Source organism: Pipistrellus kuhlii, unplaced genomic scaffold, assembly GCF_014108245.1.
Source record: "Pipistrellus kuhlii isolate mPipKuh1 unplaced genomic scaffold, mPipKuh1.p scaffold_m20_p_4, whole genome shotgun sequence".
Lineage (NCBI taxonomy): Eukaryota > Metazoa > Chordata > Mammalia > Chiroptera > Vespertilionidae > Pipistrellus > Pipistrellus kuhlii.
In genome coordinates this window covers 34,097,162-34,111,169 of record NW_023425540.1, presented here as the reverse complement: position 1 = coordinate 34,111,169, position 14,008 = coordinate 34,097,162, and the positions used below count along the sequence as shown (strand labels likewise).

Genomic DNA, 14,008 nt, shown 5'->3' with positions numbered 1-14,008 from the left:
CTCCCCGGGTGAGAGCGGAAAGGGCTTTGTTTCCCCTCCCACGGGGCTCTAAGGGATCCCCAGCGGAGCTGCGGGGAGGCTGGGTCCAGGAGGCTGTGTGAAGCCATCACCACTGGGGCCCGACTGTGAACCTACACCAGCACAGGCCGGGTGTGTGTAAACAGGGCGCCCAGAGGGCCTAGAAATTACCAGGTGCTCATCACCCAGACAATCGAGCCCACAGGTGGTTGTCGCCTCTGCAGTTTCTATTATTCCCACAGGCAGTGTTTCCCAGGTTTCTCACACGATAAACATTGTCCCCTCCGGAGATCTGGATTCTTTGGGCTAGTTTAGAACGGGACTCGGGAATTTAATTTTTTTCAATCATTGTCATAGTTCCTATCATCTCGGATCCTCAAAAGATCCATCCAGACTGCCTACCATCCCTCTTCTGCCCATGTAAAGCCACCTGCCAAGGCTGATTTCCTATCTCTTGGATCCATTCCTTTTCTACAACCAGCCAGTCCTCCGCACAGCAGCAATGGCAGAAGACCAACCGTCACTCCACATGAGGTCACTTTACCTCCTCCTGTCCCTCTCCCCACCCCAGTCCCACCTCTCAGATGGAAACTGCATGGACACAGGTTTACCTTCCCCCTGGGCTCTCATTCTCTGAGATCTGTTTCTCTTGGCCTGCCCCATTCCTCCTTAGTTCATAAGTTGGAGAAATACCAAAGGTACATTCCAATAATAAAGAGGTAATATGCATATTAACCCTCAAGTCCTCTGGTACCTTCTGAATGGGCGACCAGGATGCAGAAGGTGAATGTTAAAAGTCCACTGAACTGTTCACTGTGAACCGCTTAAAGTCAAAAATTGCCTTAGTTTCAGTTGAGTTGGTTGACTGGGTCAGTTCCTTAACTGGCCCTAGGGAGGACAAAGAATTCACAAGAAGGGGTGTTCACTGTGTAGAGAAGCATGGTGGCACCACCCGCCTTGTGTGGATGGCCTCCCTTGAATTTGCAGACTTCCTCACTACTAGTATTTCCTCTAAGGTGAGTCATCACACCATCCACACCATAGGAGGAGAATCTGGAGTAAGTCTAGTATTTCTTAGGCTACTGATAATAATATTCAAAGACAAGCAATACATGAGAAGACTAATGACTAATGTTTAACATTATTAGTCATTAGAGAAATTCAAATTAAAACATGAGTTACCACTTTATACTAACTGGGATGGCTATGATATAATCTTAATTAAAAAAATAAATTACTATCGGTAAGGGTGTGAAAGAATTGGAACTCTTATCCATTGCTGGTGGGAATATAAAAAAAAAAAAGTGCAATTTCCTTGGAAAACAACTACAGTTCCTCAAAAATTCAGACTAATGTTAGCACATGAGCCCTGGCCAGTGTGGCTTAGTTGGTTGGGCATTGTCCTGTGCACCTGGAGGTTGCCAGTTTGATTCCTGATCAGGGCATATGCCTGGAGTTGTAGGCTTGGTCCCCAGAAGGGCGTACAGGAGGCAGCAGATCAATATTTCCCTCTCACATTGATTTTTTTTTTCTCTCTCTCTCCCATGTCCTTCCTCTCGCTCTAAAATAAATTTAAAAATTTTTTAACAAGTTAGTATATGATCCAGAAATTCCATTTCTAGGTATATAACCAAAAGAATTGAAAACAGGAACTCCAACAAATACTTATACACGAATGTTCATAGCTGCATTATTCACCACAGCCAAAAGTCAAATATATACAACCCCAATGTCCATGAACGGATGAAGGAATAAATAAAACTGTGGCTCATACATACAAAAGACTATTATTCAGCTCTAAAAGGAAAAAAGCACTGATACATATTACAATGTGGATAAATCTTAAAAACATGTGCTAAATGAAAGAAGGCAGACAAAAGGTCACATATGATATGACCCCACTTACATGAAATACCCCAAAAGGGGTAAATCTATAGAAGCAGAAAAGAGATTGGTGGCTGCTGGTGTGAGGGAGGAAGAGAATGGGAGTGACAGTTTGAAAGGAATGAGTTTTATTTTGGAGTGATAAAAATGTTTTGGAACCCGAGAGAGGTGGTGGCTGTACAACATGTGAATGTTCTAAGTGCACTGAACTGTTCACTGTGAACGCTTAATGTTATGGTACAGGCATACCCTGTGATACTGAGCTTCAGCTCCAGACTCCCGCACTAAAGGGAATATTGCCATAAAGGGAGCCATACAAATTTGTTTCCCAATGCATATAAAAGTTCTGTTTACACATAGTAATTTATTGCTAAAAAGAAGGGGGGAAAAAATGCTAACCTTCATCTGAGCCTGTTGGGAAAATGATGCCAGTAAAATTGCTCTTTGAAGGGTTACTACAAACTTTCAATTTATAAGAAAATGCAACATTCGCAAAGTGCAATAAAACTAGGTATGCCTGGCTGAAACCGGTTTGGCTCAGTGGATAGAGCATCGGCCTGCAGACTAAAAGGTCCCAGGTTGGATACCAGTCAAGGGCATGTACCTTGGTTGTGGGCACATCCCCAGTAGGGAGTGTGCAAGAGGCAGCTGATCAATGTTTCTCTCTCATCGATGTTTTTAGCTTTCTATCCCTCTCTCTTCCTCTCTGTAAAAAATCAATAAAATATATATTTTTTAAAAACCACACAAGACGGTCGGACCTGCATTACCACCATTCGTCCACCAACCAGATCTGAAATATCATGGCTGGCATGTACACATAAGAAACTATCTGGCATTGAAATTGGGACTCAAAAGAACTGTTGGCCCAGAAAGGAACTCACTACAGACTGATTCATTTGCCTCTCAGCATAACCATTCTGGCTTGTCGCAGTTTAGGTACTTACAAGGGTATTTCTTGGATCACATGATCTCACACATCTAGAGGAAATGATGAACAACATAAACAGACCCAGAGAAAGAGAAGCAGCGATCAGACTTTCAAACCTCAGAGGGAAAGTAAGGGAGGGTGGGGGTAAGGGGAAGAGATCAACCAAAGGACTTGTGTGCATACATATGGGCCTAGCCAGTGGCCATGGACAACGGGGTGGGGGGGGGGCATATCTAGAGAGGGGTTTGGGATAGGAATGGGGGAATAAGGACAATTATGTGAGACAATAATCAATAAAATAAAAAATGAAAATGAAAATGAAAAAAAATTAAAATGAAAAAAATGAGGTATGCCTTCATAGGAATTTCACCTTGATTTTTTTTTTTTTTTTTAATGTCAACATGTAAGGAAAACAAGACATAACAGCTGCCAGGTGGGTTTTCAGATGCTGCCAGCCTTTGCCGGAGCCTTGGCAGGCAAAGGCAGTGTCTTCTCTGACTCTACGTATAATTCACACCAGCTCTGCAGCCTGCAATGTCAGTCCCACTGAGACCCCTTTCTGTGCTGTGGCTTCAGCCCCCACTTTGCTGAGTACCGAAGAGACTCGTGGAAATAGAATGGCCTTTCCTTAAGCAGAAGGTCAAACTTACACCTCAGCGTTTTTAAAAGCTTATGCAGGTAGATTAGCATACAAAGGTAGAATACTTCATGTCAAACCCCAGCTCACAGCCGTGAAAAGGGCTCCTGTTTGTATATGAGAACTCATAAATGTTTAAAACTAATTCTACCTAGAAGTTTCAGCTTAATCTTTATAAATAAATAACAGCAGAAGGAAGTGGTGATAAACTGCCCTCTGTTCTAATTTTAAAATGTGAATAATTAACCTTCCAGGAAAAGGTGCAGAATGTTAAGAGCAGTTCAGTCCAATAAATGTCTAATTTGGGACTGGATGGGCACTGCTGGAGAGGCTACTGGCCTGATTTATTGCGGCAGCAATTCCCATGGGAGCAGTCATTCTTCAGCTCAACTGCTGGAGCAGGAATGCCCAGAGTTCTGCTACCAGGCACCTCCATGCTGGGCAATATTGATTGTAATGGGGATTTGGCATGTGTAAAAGGCATAAAAAAGTTCACATTTTTGCTACATCAAATTTTGTTACCCAGAAGGCTAAGTTACTACCGATTTCATATTTTAAAAATCAGTTTCTCGCCATACCTGGTTTGGCTCAGTGGATGGAGTGTTGGCCTGCAGACTGAAGGATCCCAGATTTGATTCTGTTATAAACAGGGACACATGCCCAGGTTGCGGGCTCAATCCCTAGTGGGGGGCGTGCAGGAGGCAGCCGATGGAAGATTCTCTCTCATCATTCATGTTTCTATCTCTCCCTCCCTCTCCTTTCCTCTCTGAAATCAATTAAAAAATATATTTTAATAATCAGTTTTCTCCCAGGCAGAACTGCTAACACTTAGAGGTTATTTCTTAAGCTTTGTGTCACTTAGAATTAAATACATATTTTTGTGATTGTACCCAACTATACAAAGGTTTTTGTTCAGCAGTAGCCCTATGAGAACAAAAGTTGGTCCGGACAGTTTGGCACCGGGCTGTGATAATACACCGCCTGCCCCAACCTCTCCAGGGGAATCTTTCTCCCAAAGTATCCCGAGAAACGTTTTTTTAAAGTGTCACTTTTAAAAAACAAACTAGATAACATAGTGATCGGTTCTACATAAGGACCAACTACTAATTATTGAATATCTGTTCTTCTTGTCCTTCAATGACTCCCTGAGGTGCCAGGATGTCGATGGCCCCAGTGTAAATTACTTAGTTACTATGATTGCTTTGTTTCTAAAGGAGGGAAAGAGAAAAGGGAAAAGGAAGAGGAGGAGGAAGAAGAGGAAGAGAAAGGGAAAGAGAAGGAAGAAGAAACAATAACGACATTAAGAGAGCCATCTGGTTTCTTGGTCCCAGAAGCAATTAGCACTGGAGGCAGAATGGACCGAACTGAACATCAACACCCGCTCTGGTTGGCCTTCAACAGCACAGGGTCCTGACGCGTGCGCCTGGCTTTCAGAAACCATCTAGATGGGTCCAAGCCCAACCTCTCCGCGTAGAAGCTGTGACCCTGGATGAGTTAATTAGCTTCTCTGAGCCTTTTCTTCCTCATCCGATCGGAATGACCCCACCGAGCACCTGGAAGAGAGGCCTGAGTGAGAGAACCTGCTTTCATGTCTGTGCCGGCTGGAGGCACGTTGCCTCTCCTGGGTGTGAGGTCCTAACAGCTTAACCTGTGTGCGGGGGTTCAGCCTGAGACGGGCCTCTATAGTATGCAAATTATTTTGAGCTAAAGGCAACCAAAATGCTTCAAGGGAAACTCCTGCCCTTCTCTCTCTTTAACTACCTAGATTACAGGAACTTGAATTAGGGGCCTTGCCCATAATAGGAAATTATCAGAGATAACTTTTTTTATCTACCTATTAGAGGCCTGGTGCACAAAATTCGTGCATGGGAGGGGAGTCCCCTCAACCCAGCCTGCACCCTCTCCAATCCTTACATTCCTCTCACAATCCTGGACCACTGGCTCCCAATCACTCACCTGCCTGCCTGCCTGGTCACCCCTTACTGACCCTCCTGCCAGCCTGGTCACCCTCAACTGCTCCCCTCTGCCAGCCTGGTTGCCCCTAACTGCCCCCCTACTGGCCTAGTCACATCTCACTGTCGCCCCTGCCATCCTAATTACCCCCAACTGCCTCCCTTGCCAGCCTAATTGCCCCCAGCTGCCTCCCCTGCCAGTTTAGTCACCCCCAACTGCATCCCCACCAACCTTGTTGCCCCTAACTGCCCTCCCACACCCCTGCCGGCCTGGTTGCCTCTTACTGCCCCCACTTTCCCTCTGCTGGCCTGGTTACCACATGCAGCCTGCTTGTTCAGTCGTTTGTCCCTCACTAACCCCCCTGCTGGCCTGGTCGTAGGCAGCCATCTTATGAGGGCTTGGGGGTTAATTTGCATATTACCTCTTTATTATATAGATTAGGGCAGGACAAACTACTAATTATTGATTATCTGCTCTTCTCATCCTGCAATGACTCCCTGAAGCCCCCAAAGTGCCTACCCCATCTTAGCTCAGAATGCCATATACGCCTCATTTTACCTTTCCGTCTCTGACCCTCTCAAGTATGTGAAGGTTTGTCATTGATGTTGATGCTGCACCAGGGAAATCAGAGCATAGCCGATGCTATTGTACTTTTTATTAAAAAACAAATTAAATAAAATAGTGATCAGTTCTATATAAAACTGAACCAGAGCCACTAGTTCATGGTGGGGAAGGCTGAGAAGAGGGAGACAAGGATGTGGCCACAGCAGATTCTTTTTCTTCGTATCTGGGAGGCAATTCAGACGAGAGATGTGGAGTGTGGGAGGTCTCAGAGGACGAAGGAGTCCCCGAGATGGTATAGATGGATACACGCTCTCTGTCAGAGGCTGTGCCTTGGCCCTCAGGAGCTGGGGTCCTGCTGAAAAGAGAGAGAGAACGTGAGAGGGAGGAGAGGGAAAGAGTAACACGCCTTAAGGAGAAGGTTATTTTCAAATGTGCAAGAACCTAAGGAGTCATTTTTTCACATTCTATTATTTATAGACTAGAGGCCCAGTGCACGAAATTCATGCAAGAGCAGGCCTTCCTTCCCCCAGATGCCAGCACCAGGACCTGGGCTTCCTTCCAGCACCCAGGACCAGGGCTTCCCTGGCCCCATGGCTTCATCTGGAAGGTCGTCCAAAAGGACACCCTGTCTAATTATCAATAGCATATTACTCTTTTATTATTATAGATATGTTTCCATTCCTTGACCCTTTCTTTCCTTAGAGCTGATGGTAACATTAGCACTGTCTCCTTCCTGTTGTCATTTCCTTTGTCATTAAAAAGACCTGGAGTGTAAATGTACAGGTGCCACCCACAAAGAGCACACACACCGTTCTCTGCTAGTGTGTCTTCTGAGGCAGCTAACGTAAGGTAGTCATGCAAATAGGAAACTAAATCATAGGGCCAAAAACTTGAAGGAAGCAGGAAGGTATAGCCATTAACGGAGTGGGCTTTAGCACCAGGCAGACCGCATCTGAATTTCCACTCTGCTGCTTTCTATTGTAGCTGCGTGATGGCTAAGCCTCGGTTCCTCGTCTGTAAAGTGGGATCAGAGTGCAGACCGCCTGACTATGAGGATTATACGGGGTAATGCAAGAAAAGCCCGCCTCTGGCACACAGAAATCACCACAGCAGCAGGAGCTGTTTTTTGTTGTTGATGTTTTAAGTTAATAGTCATTCACTTTAGGGCTTGGAGAAGTTCATCATTGGAGAAAAGAGTAAAAAAGTCATTAACAGAATTCTACAAATGTCCCCTTCATCCCTGCAGGACGGTTCCTATACTCGTCTCTGGTCAGATCCTGCTCACCGCCCGTCTGCAGCACAGGAACACGTGCCTCAGTGGTGAGTGACCAGCCCGGGAAGCACCCGTCCCCGCAGGCTCCCAGGAGCTCCCATGCCCTGTTCCCACTGCTTTCAAAAATGCAGGCCCCAATGCTCGGCAGTCAGCTGTCACTGATCTGCTCACCCACTCACCTTGCCCTATAGAACCTTCTGGCAGTGAAGATTTCACCTCCTGCACCCTGGTCACCCATTCAGAAGGCACCAGAGCCTTTGCTCCTCCCTGGCACTTCCCAGGACTCCTTCCTGTAACGCCTGCCCCTGTGTGTCCTCCTCAGGTCATTATGCCGCTGCCCTCCTGCCTCAGCAACCTCTTCCCAGTTCCATCTCTCTGTCCAGGCCTAGCCAATCAAACTACCTGCCCCTCTACCACAAGCCTGGGCACCATCTTCTCCCACTTACCCTGAGCTCGGTCACCTCCTCCTCTGCCAGGGACAGCCACTGTCCCTGTCACTCCCCTTACATGACAATCTCTGCTCCTCCTCACTGTTCTCTCCATCCCAGGTCCCCCCATCAACCAGCCCCCTACTCACCCCCACAGTCTGCCTCCTGGGACCTCAGCCTGTCCATGAGACTTAGCGCCTACCCATCTGACCATGGCTAGCCTTTCCCATCATGAACTATGCTAACCAAGGGCTCCGAGCCCCAAACCTTCAACTGCTTTGCTCTGCCTAAAGAAAAAGCCCTTAGATTTCTGCTCTTTAATCTGACCACATGCATGCCTCCGAATTTGTGGCACATGGGGAGCACGGGGATGGGGGATCTTCAGTTAATCTGAGAGGCTCTGAGGCCAGGGAACAACTTAATATTGGAGGGGAAATGCAGCTTGGTCAGGTCATGGTGCAGGTGACTTTAGCTGATCACTCAAGGACATCCATTAGCTACTAACACCTTCCATATCTACCGGGGGTGGCCTGGGACCCCCACACCTCCCTACAATCTAAAGCAGCCAGCAGGGGCCTCCGGAGCCCAGCTCCGTTTGGCCGATGGGCTGTTAAACATTGTGAGGATCACCCCTGCCAGGAGCACAGAAGAATGCCTGGAGAAGGCTCCACCTTCACCTGGCACAGTCACTTCTATAATTGTTAACTTAGGTGCTGCCCAAAGTTTCCTGAAAAGTACTGTTAATATTAGGCAATGATTCTGACATGGCATCGGCAAGAAAAGATACACTCTGATGTTTACTGCTTCTGTACCTCAGCCTCCAAGCTCATCTGGCCCCAAATGAGGTACAGGCCTGCAAAGATGAAGATGCTACTCTTGAAGTTCAAAGGCAAAGTCTTACCCATAGTTAAAAATACTGTAATATGAAGGCGGACTTTCATTTGGAAGCACACTGTCCGCTCCTGGACTTCTGGTCCCGGCAGAAGCTGAAGACTCAGGAAAGTAAGGTGGCGGAGGGGGCGGGAATATTATCATGGTGTCACCTAGGGAAACACACACAGTCTTGTTGAAGATGGGTAAGTAATAAGTGCAAACAAATTAGCACGCGCTAAACAAATTACGTATTTGGCTCATCTATAGAAATAGTCAAAACACGTATGCCAACTCTAGCATCAAAAAGTGGTTTGACCAGATGTAGAGACAGAGACAGAGGCCACCAGGGGCTGGGGGCAGGGGAGATGGAGTCCGTGTTTGATGGGTGCCAAGTTTCTGTTTGGGACGAGGAAAAGCTTCTGGAAATGGATAGTGGTGACAGCTGCACAACATTGTGAATGTACTCAATGCCACCGCACACTTAAAAACAGTCAAAGTGGTAAATGTATGTTCTATATATCTTACCACAATTTTTTTTTTTTTTAAATAGTAGGCCTATCTCATTTCAAGTCTGAGCTAAAGCATTTCAGTGGAGCATTTTCTAACCGTGTGCCTGCCTTGGGATATGTACAGCTTTAAAGTTTTTCTTGTTTTTTACTTACAGTTTATTTTCTTTTCTTTTTGTTTTATTGATTTCAGAGAGGAAGAGAGTCAAGGAGAGAGAAGGAGGGGGGAGGGAGGGAGGGAGGGAGGGAGGGAGGGAGAGAGAGAGAGAGAGAGAGAGAGAGAGAGAGAGAGAGAGAGAAACATCAATGATGAGAGAGAATCATCAATTGGCTGCCTCTTGCAAGCTCCCCACCCAGGATCAAGCCCAAAACCTAGGCACATGCCTTGACTGGGAATCGAACCGTGACCTCCTGGCTCATAGGTCAACACTCAAACACTAAACCACACCAGCTGGACTTAACTTACATTTTTAATTCATCAGAAGTTAGCTGTTGGATCAAGTGCCTTGTTCCTCAAATGCAGTTTCACCTCTGAACAGATTAGCTATCCTACGTCCTATCATTGGTGTCGCCATGGCTGTGGTTCATGCTCTTGTAGAGTCTTTACCTACCAATATGTCACCAAGCTTCACAAAACAAAGTCAAACTAAAAGAGAAGCTTGTTTTTAGCATTTCTAGCCAGTCACCTGTGATTTGGGGAGGACCAGAAGCAAGCTCTAACCTGCATTTCCATTTCAAAACAAATGCACCACCGGAGTTGCCCAGAGCACTCTGGCCCCGAGGCCAGCACCACTGCTCAGGGTCTGAGGCATCCTTGGAGAGCTGGCAGCACCAGCGAGCTCAGGAAGAATGAAGGAGGAGAGAGGCCCTCTCTGTGCACGGAGCCAGGTTTGTGCTGGGCAGAAGATCTGATGCTTGCCTAGCCAGGGGCAGGATTCTTTAGAGCTCCCGGGTTCCATTTGCCAGTTACCAATCCAGTACGGCCCTGACCAAGTTACTGAACCCCTCTAGGCCTCAGCTGCCACATCTGTCAATTGTAGGCCATCCCTGAACCTGCCTAGGGGCAGGTAGGAGAAGTGGTTTCCCGCACAGCCACTAAAACAGTGCTGGGCAAAGAGCGAACCCTCTCAGCTGCCCCACGCCCTGCCAGCTGCTTTCTTCACCCTCTGCCAGCCTGTGGCACCTATTTGCATGTCTGAAGAAACACTCCCAACTGGCAGTCCTGGCAGTGGTCCCACTCCGCACCTGGTGCATGAACTCCACCGCGCCTGGCTGTTGGGGCTTACCTTGCTAACCTAAATCGATAAAGGGTAATGCTCAGCTTTTCATTTTCTTCGGAAGGCCTGGGTAGGTCAGAGGAAGTAAGGCTAAGTGTTCGCTTTAATTACACTCTGTAGGACATAGGACCTGGGAATGAGCCTCTAAAGCAGGCCAGTCGCCTATCAAACATCAAACGCAAACAAGGAAATGTGCAAAGCCAACAGTTATCTCTGGGCTAGTCCATCTGCCAGTCAGCTCCCAGCCTCCCACACTCACAGTCTGCTCTCAACAGGAAAAACGTCCACCCGGGTTCCCCTGTCACTAGGCCCTGCAGGACCTGATGTCCTCCGTGACTTGGAATCATATACCCGTCAAGGGAGGGCTGTCTCCTGTACCTGCTGCGTGTCCAGGCCCAGCACTGAGTATGTTCACAGTCAGCACATCATTGGCTTCTCTCCCGGGGGGTGTTGGGAGAAGAGCTGAATTCTGGGGCTGAGCCAAAACTGCCCCTTATCGCCCCAGTTTCCCTCATAAGGCTGAACCGACCATTAGAGACCATGTCCAGAGTCTTATCAATTGTACTAAAAGTCTTGATTTCTAAAAATGTAAACCCCATGCCATCATATCAAAGGAGAGAAAAACAAGGAGTTAGGGTGCTTGATTTTCACAGGTTTGGTGGAATTTAAAGAGTTAAGTAGAAAATACTTGAAGGTTTTTAAACTATGCAGTGCTGACTGACAGCAGGACAGAACTTCCCAGGGGGAAGAGCCCCACTACCCACTGCCCCCCACATTCCAGCCACCAGGACAAAGGCTGCCCCCAAACTCTCCCGATATCAAACCCGAAGGGCACACCTCAAAACGTCTTCAACTAAGTGACCACTGAGCATCCCATGAGGGTGTCCACGTGGACCCCACTGTGCTCCTGAAAGGACTGAGACCGTCTATACCACATGTGTCAAACACAAGGCCCGCGGGCCAAATCCGTCCCGCCAGGCCTTGCAATGTGGCCCGCACCGCGCTGTCATCACTGCACTCCGCTGCGTTTCCATCACAATGACAGTTTATGACTGTTCAGTAAACCATTCGGCCTGCGATTTAGGCTGTATTGTAGATTTTGGCCCCTTCTCTGATTGAGTTCGACACCCCTAGTCTATACTGTCTCATGTGACAACTACCCAGAACACTCGGTGAAGACAAAACCAGCAGAGACAGAACTCCAGCACCGTGCCCCGGGGAAGGTCCTGTACAAGGGCCATCGTATATGAGCGCCCACCCGCCTGGGTTTGGATCCTGGCTCTGCCGCTCGCTACCTTGCGAAGTTAATATCCCTGGGCCTCCGTCTCTTCATCGCTAACATGGAGACACTAAGAGTGTCTGCCTCAGTTGGTCCTCGTTGAAGTGAGGGAATTTCACACAACAGGCTCTTGAAGAACACTAAGATGCGTGTTTAGCACAGGAATAAATAAGCTTTACATATGTGTGAGCTGTTATTAATAGATAACTAATATTTGTGTTGTCACCGTAGTATATACACAATGAAATAAGCTGGGAGTATCAACGCTGGCTCAACGCAAGGACTGTCTGTAAGTCCATCTGCCCTTCCTCTTTGAGGCTGGTGCCCTGCCGGCCCACAGCCCCGGGACCGCCCGTCTCTGCTGGGAGCACTGCTGCCTCCGTATACAGCCCGGGACACAGGGAGCTCTCACTCGCCACTCGCCTCCTCTGTGCCCTCCATAGTTTCTGCTCTGCAGTTCTCCTTGCCTCGCCTTTTAGAGGGCACGGATGTGGCTTCAGAGCTTTCTAAAGGAGACTGAGGAAAAACCACAGTACAGTCATTTGCATAAATGAGTAGCAACGGGTTTTTTTTCCCTTGGTTGTGTGAAGCTGAGGCCAAAGTTACTGACATTGTCCTTGCGGGGGAGGGTGACTCTGGGAAATGGTAACCCATCTATTCAGCAGAACCCACGGGGCCCAAAAGAGATTACTAGGCATTCCGTGGGGGAAAGAAGGGACAGCTGTTGCCCCATTTCATCTTCATTTAAGCCACTACTTCCCAACTTTGCCCTAATCCTGAAGTTACAGAAAATAAAGAACAATGCAGAGAACAGAAGGCCCCCTTGACACATAGAAGACTGATAGACTTGGGAAAGACTCATAATCCTGGGAAGTTGGTGCTGAAAGGAATCTTAGAAAGGCTCACTCTATGGATACATAAACCAAGGCCGGGAGAGGGTGAGGACTTAGCCAAGGACAGTCAGCCAGTGACAGGGATGAGAACTCATGTGCCCAGCAATTCGAAGTGCCGCAGGTTTTAGTGTGAGAATAACAGGGGGAGGAGGGTCCCCATGGTGATAGAGGACTTGCAGGCTGTCCTTGAGATTCTTTCAACTTTCCCCTAAATTTGCTCTGTGACATTGCTCAAGGTTACCACTCAATGTCCCAAAGCATTTGCTGAATAATATGGAATTACTGGAGCAAAATGATGTGTACATGGACTTCTTTGGGGCCTACCATAGCAGCAGCACTGCGTGTGTGTATGTGTGTGTGTGTGTGTGTGTGTGTGTGTGTGTGTGAGAGAGAGAGAGAGAGAGAGAGAGAGAGAGAGAGAGAGAGAGAGAGAACGTAGGCCAGACCCAGCCACTGTGACGTGAGCACGCACAGGAATGAAGCCACGCACCTACAGTGACCTGCACAGGCTCCGTGTTCTGGGTCTGTCTCTCTTCGCTTTCAGGGGCATTCTGGCCCTCGTTCAAGTTGTTTCTCTTCTTAATATGGGCGACCACGAAGAAGCACAGTCCCATGAGCACAATCAAAGGTCCCATGATCTGCAGGGACAGGAATCCACAGATCTGGGGCTCCTCGTCGGCAGTGTCTGTCTCATTCAGTGGCTCCTGCTCCCAGTCTGAGCCACAGCCTGGGACCCAAATGCCCAGTATGCTGATGAGCATGCCGCTGGTCAGGAACAGAAACCCAAAGATGAGGCACTGGGCAAACTGGCGGCTCTCCCCGCAGATGAAGGGCCGGTCAGGGTCTGCCCGGCTGCCTCTTCGGCGCCCCTGCCGGAACTGAAGGAGAGCCCGGGAGCGGGCCAGGATCACGGCCCCGAGCCCAACTGCGGCACACGCAGGCCCGGCGACCCTCAGCACCATGCTGCAGTCTGGGAGGGGTTTGTACTGGCACGCCTGGAACCCAAAGATGGAGAGCAGGACTCCCACAAACAGCAGGATGGCTCCAAAGACGAACAGGAAGAAAATGAGTATGCTGACATGCCTGTCTCGCTGGACGCCATCTGCTGCTGGTTCAGCTGCTGCAGGAGACATGGCCAGAAGAGGCCCCCTCCCCGCAGCGGGGTGGGTGGGCCGTGCTTCCTCCCCGCCAGTGGCTGCCTCAGCTCTGCAAACAGAAGCAAACACCGAATTAAAGCGGGACGGTGTTCCCGACCCTCCTGTCCTTCTGCTGGCCACTGCAGAAATCGCACCACGGTGAAGTCATGGGGAATAGAACTCCATCCAACCGCTCCACTGTAGAACAATGAGCTGGTTTATGAGTCAGGAGGACAGGCATTCAGAAACTCCTGAGTAGTTAACTTTATGAAGGTATTCAAGAGGAAGAAATGCAATTACCATGCACCTAAGAGGATCTTTAAAACAAATAAAACTCTTTACGGAGATGTAAAGTA

At 48.1% G+C, this 14,008-nt stretch overlaps 1 protein-coding gene across 2 annotated transcripts; it reads right to left on the bottom strand.

Moving 5' to 3' along the window:
* Nucleotides 1-6,063: 6,063 nt before the first annotated feature.
* On the bottom strand, nucleotides 6,064-13,722 carry TMEM171 (transmembrane protein 171). Of its 2 annotated transcripts, none has more exons than XM_036410409.2 (3): nucleotides 13,007-13,722; nucleotides 8,590-8,731; nucleotides 6,064-6,342 (listed from the first exon to the last, which is right to left on the bottom strand). In XM_036410409.2, exons 1-3 carry the CDS (start codon nucleotides 13,647-13,649, stop codon nucleotides 6,144-6,146), a joined length of 984 nt encoding a protein of 327 aa, XP_036266302.1. In that variant the 5' UTR covers nucleotides 13,650-13,722; the 3' UTR covers nucleotides 6,064-6,143. The 2 variants fall into 2 exon arrangements, with proteins under 2 accessions (XP_036266302.1, XP_036266303.1); XM_036410410.2 differs by having other exon boundaries at nucleotides 6,064-6,339.
* Between the last annotated feature and the right edge of the window lie 286 nt (nucleotides 13,723-14,008).

Bases quoted from the DNA above. Each gene is read 5' to 3' on its own strand.
- TMEM171 (XM_036410409.2), bottom strand. From the start codon at position 13,649: ATGTCTCCTGCAGCAGCTGAACCAGCAGCAGATGGCGTCCAGCGAGAC. The intron at 8,732-13,006 runs GTGCGTGGCTTC...GTGTTTCCCTAG, and splicing joins GCCTGTGCAGGTCACTGTAG to GTGACACCATGATAATATTC. The intron at 6,343-8,589 runs GTAAGACTTTGC...CTCTCTTTTCAG, and splicing joins TACAGTATTTTTAACTATGG to CAGGACCCCAGCTCCTGAGG.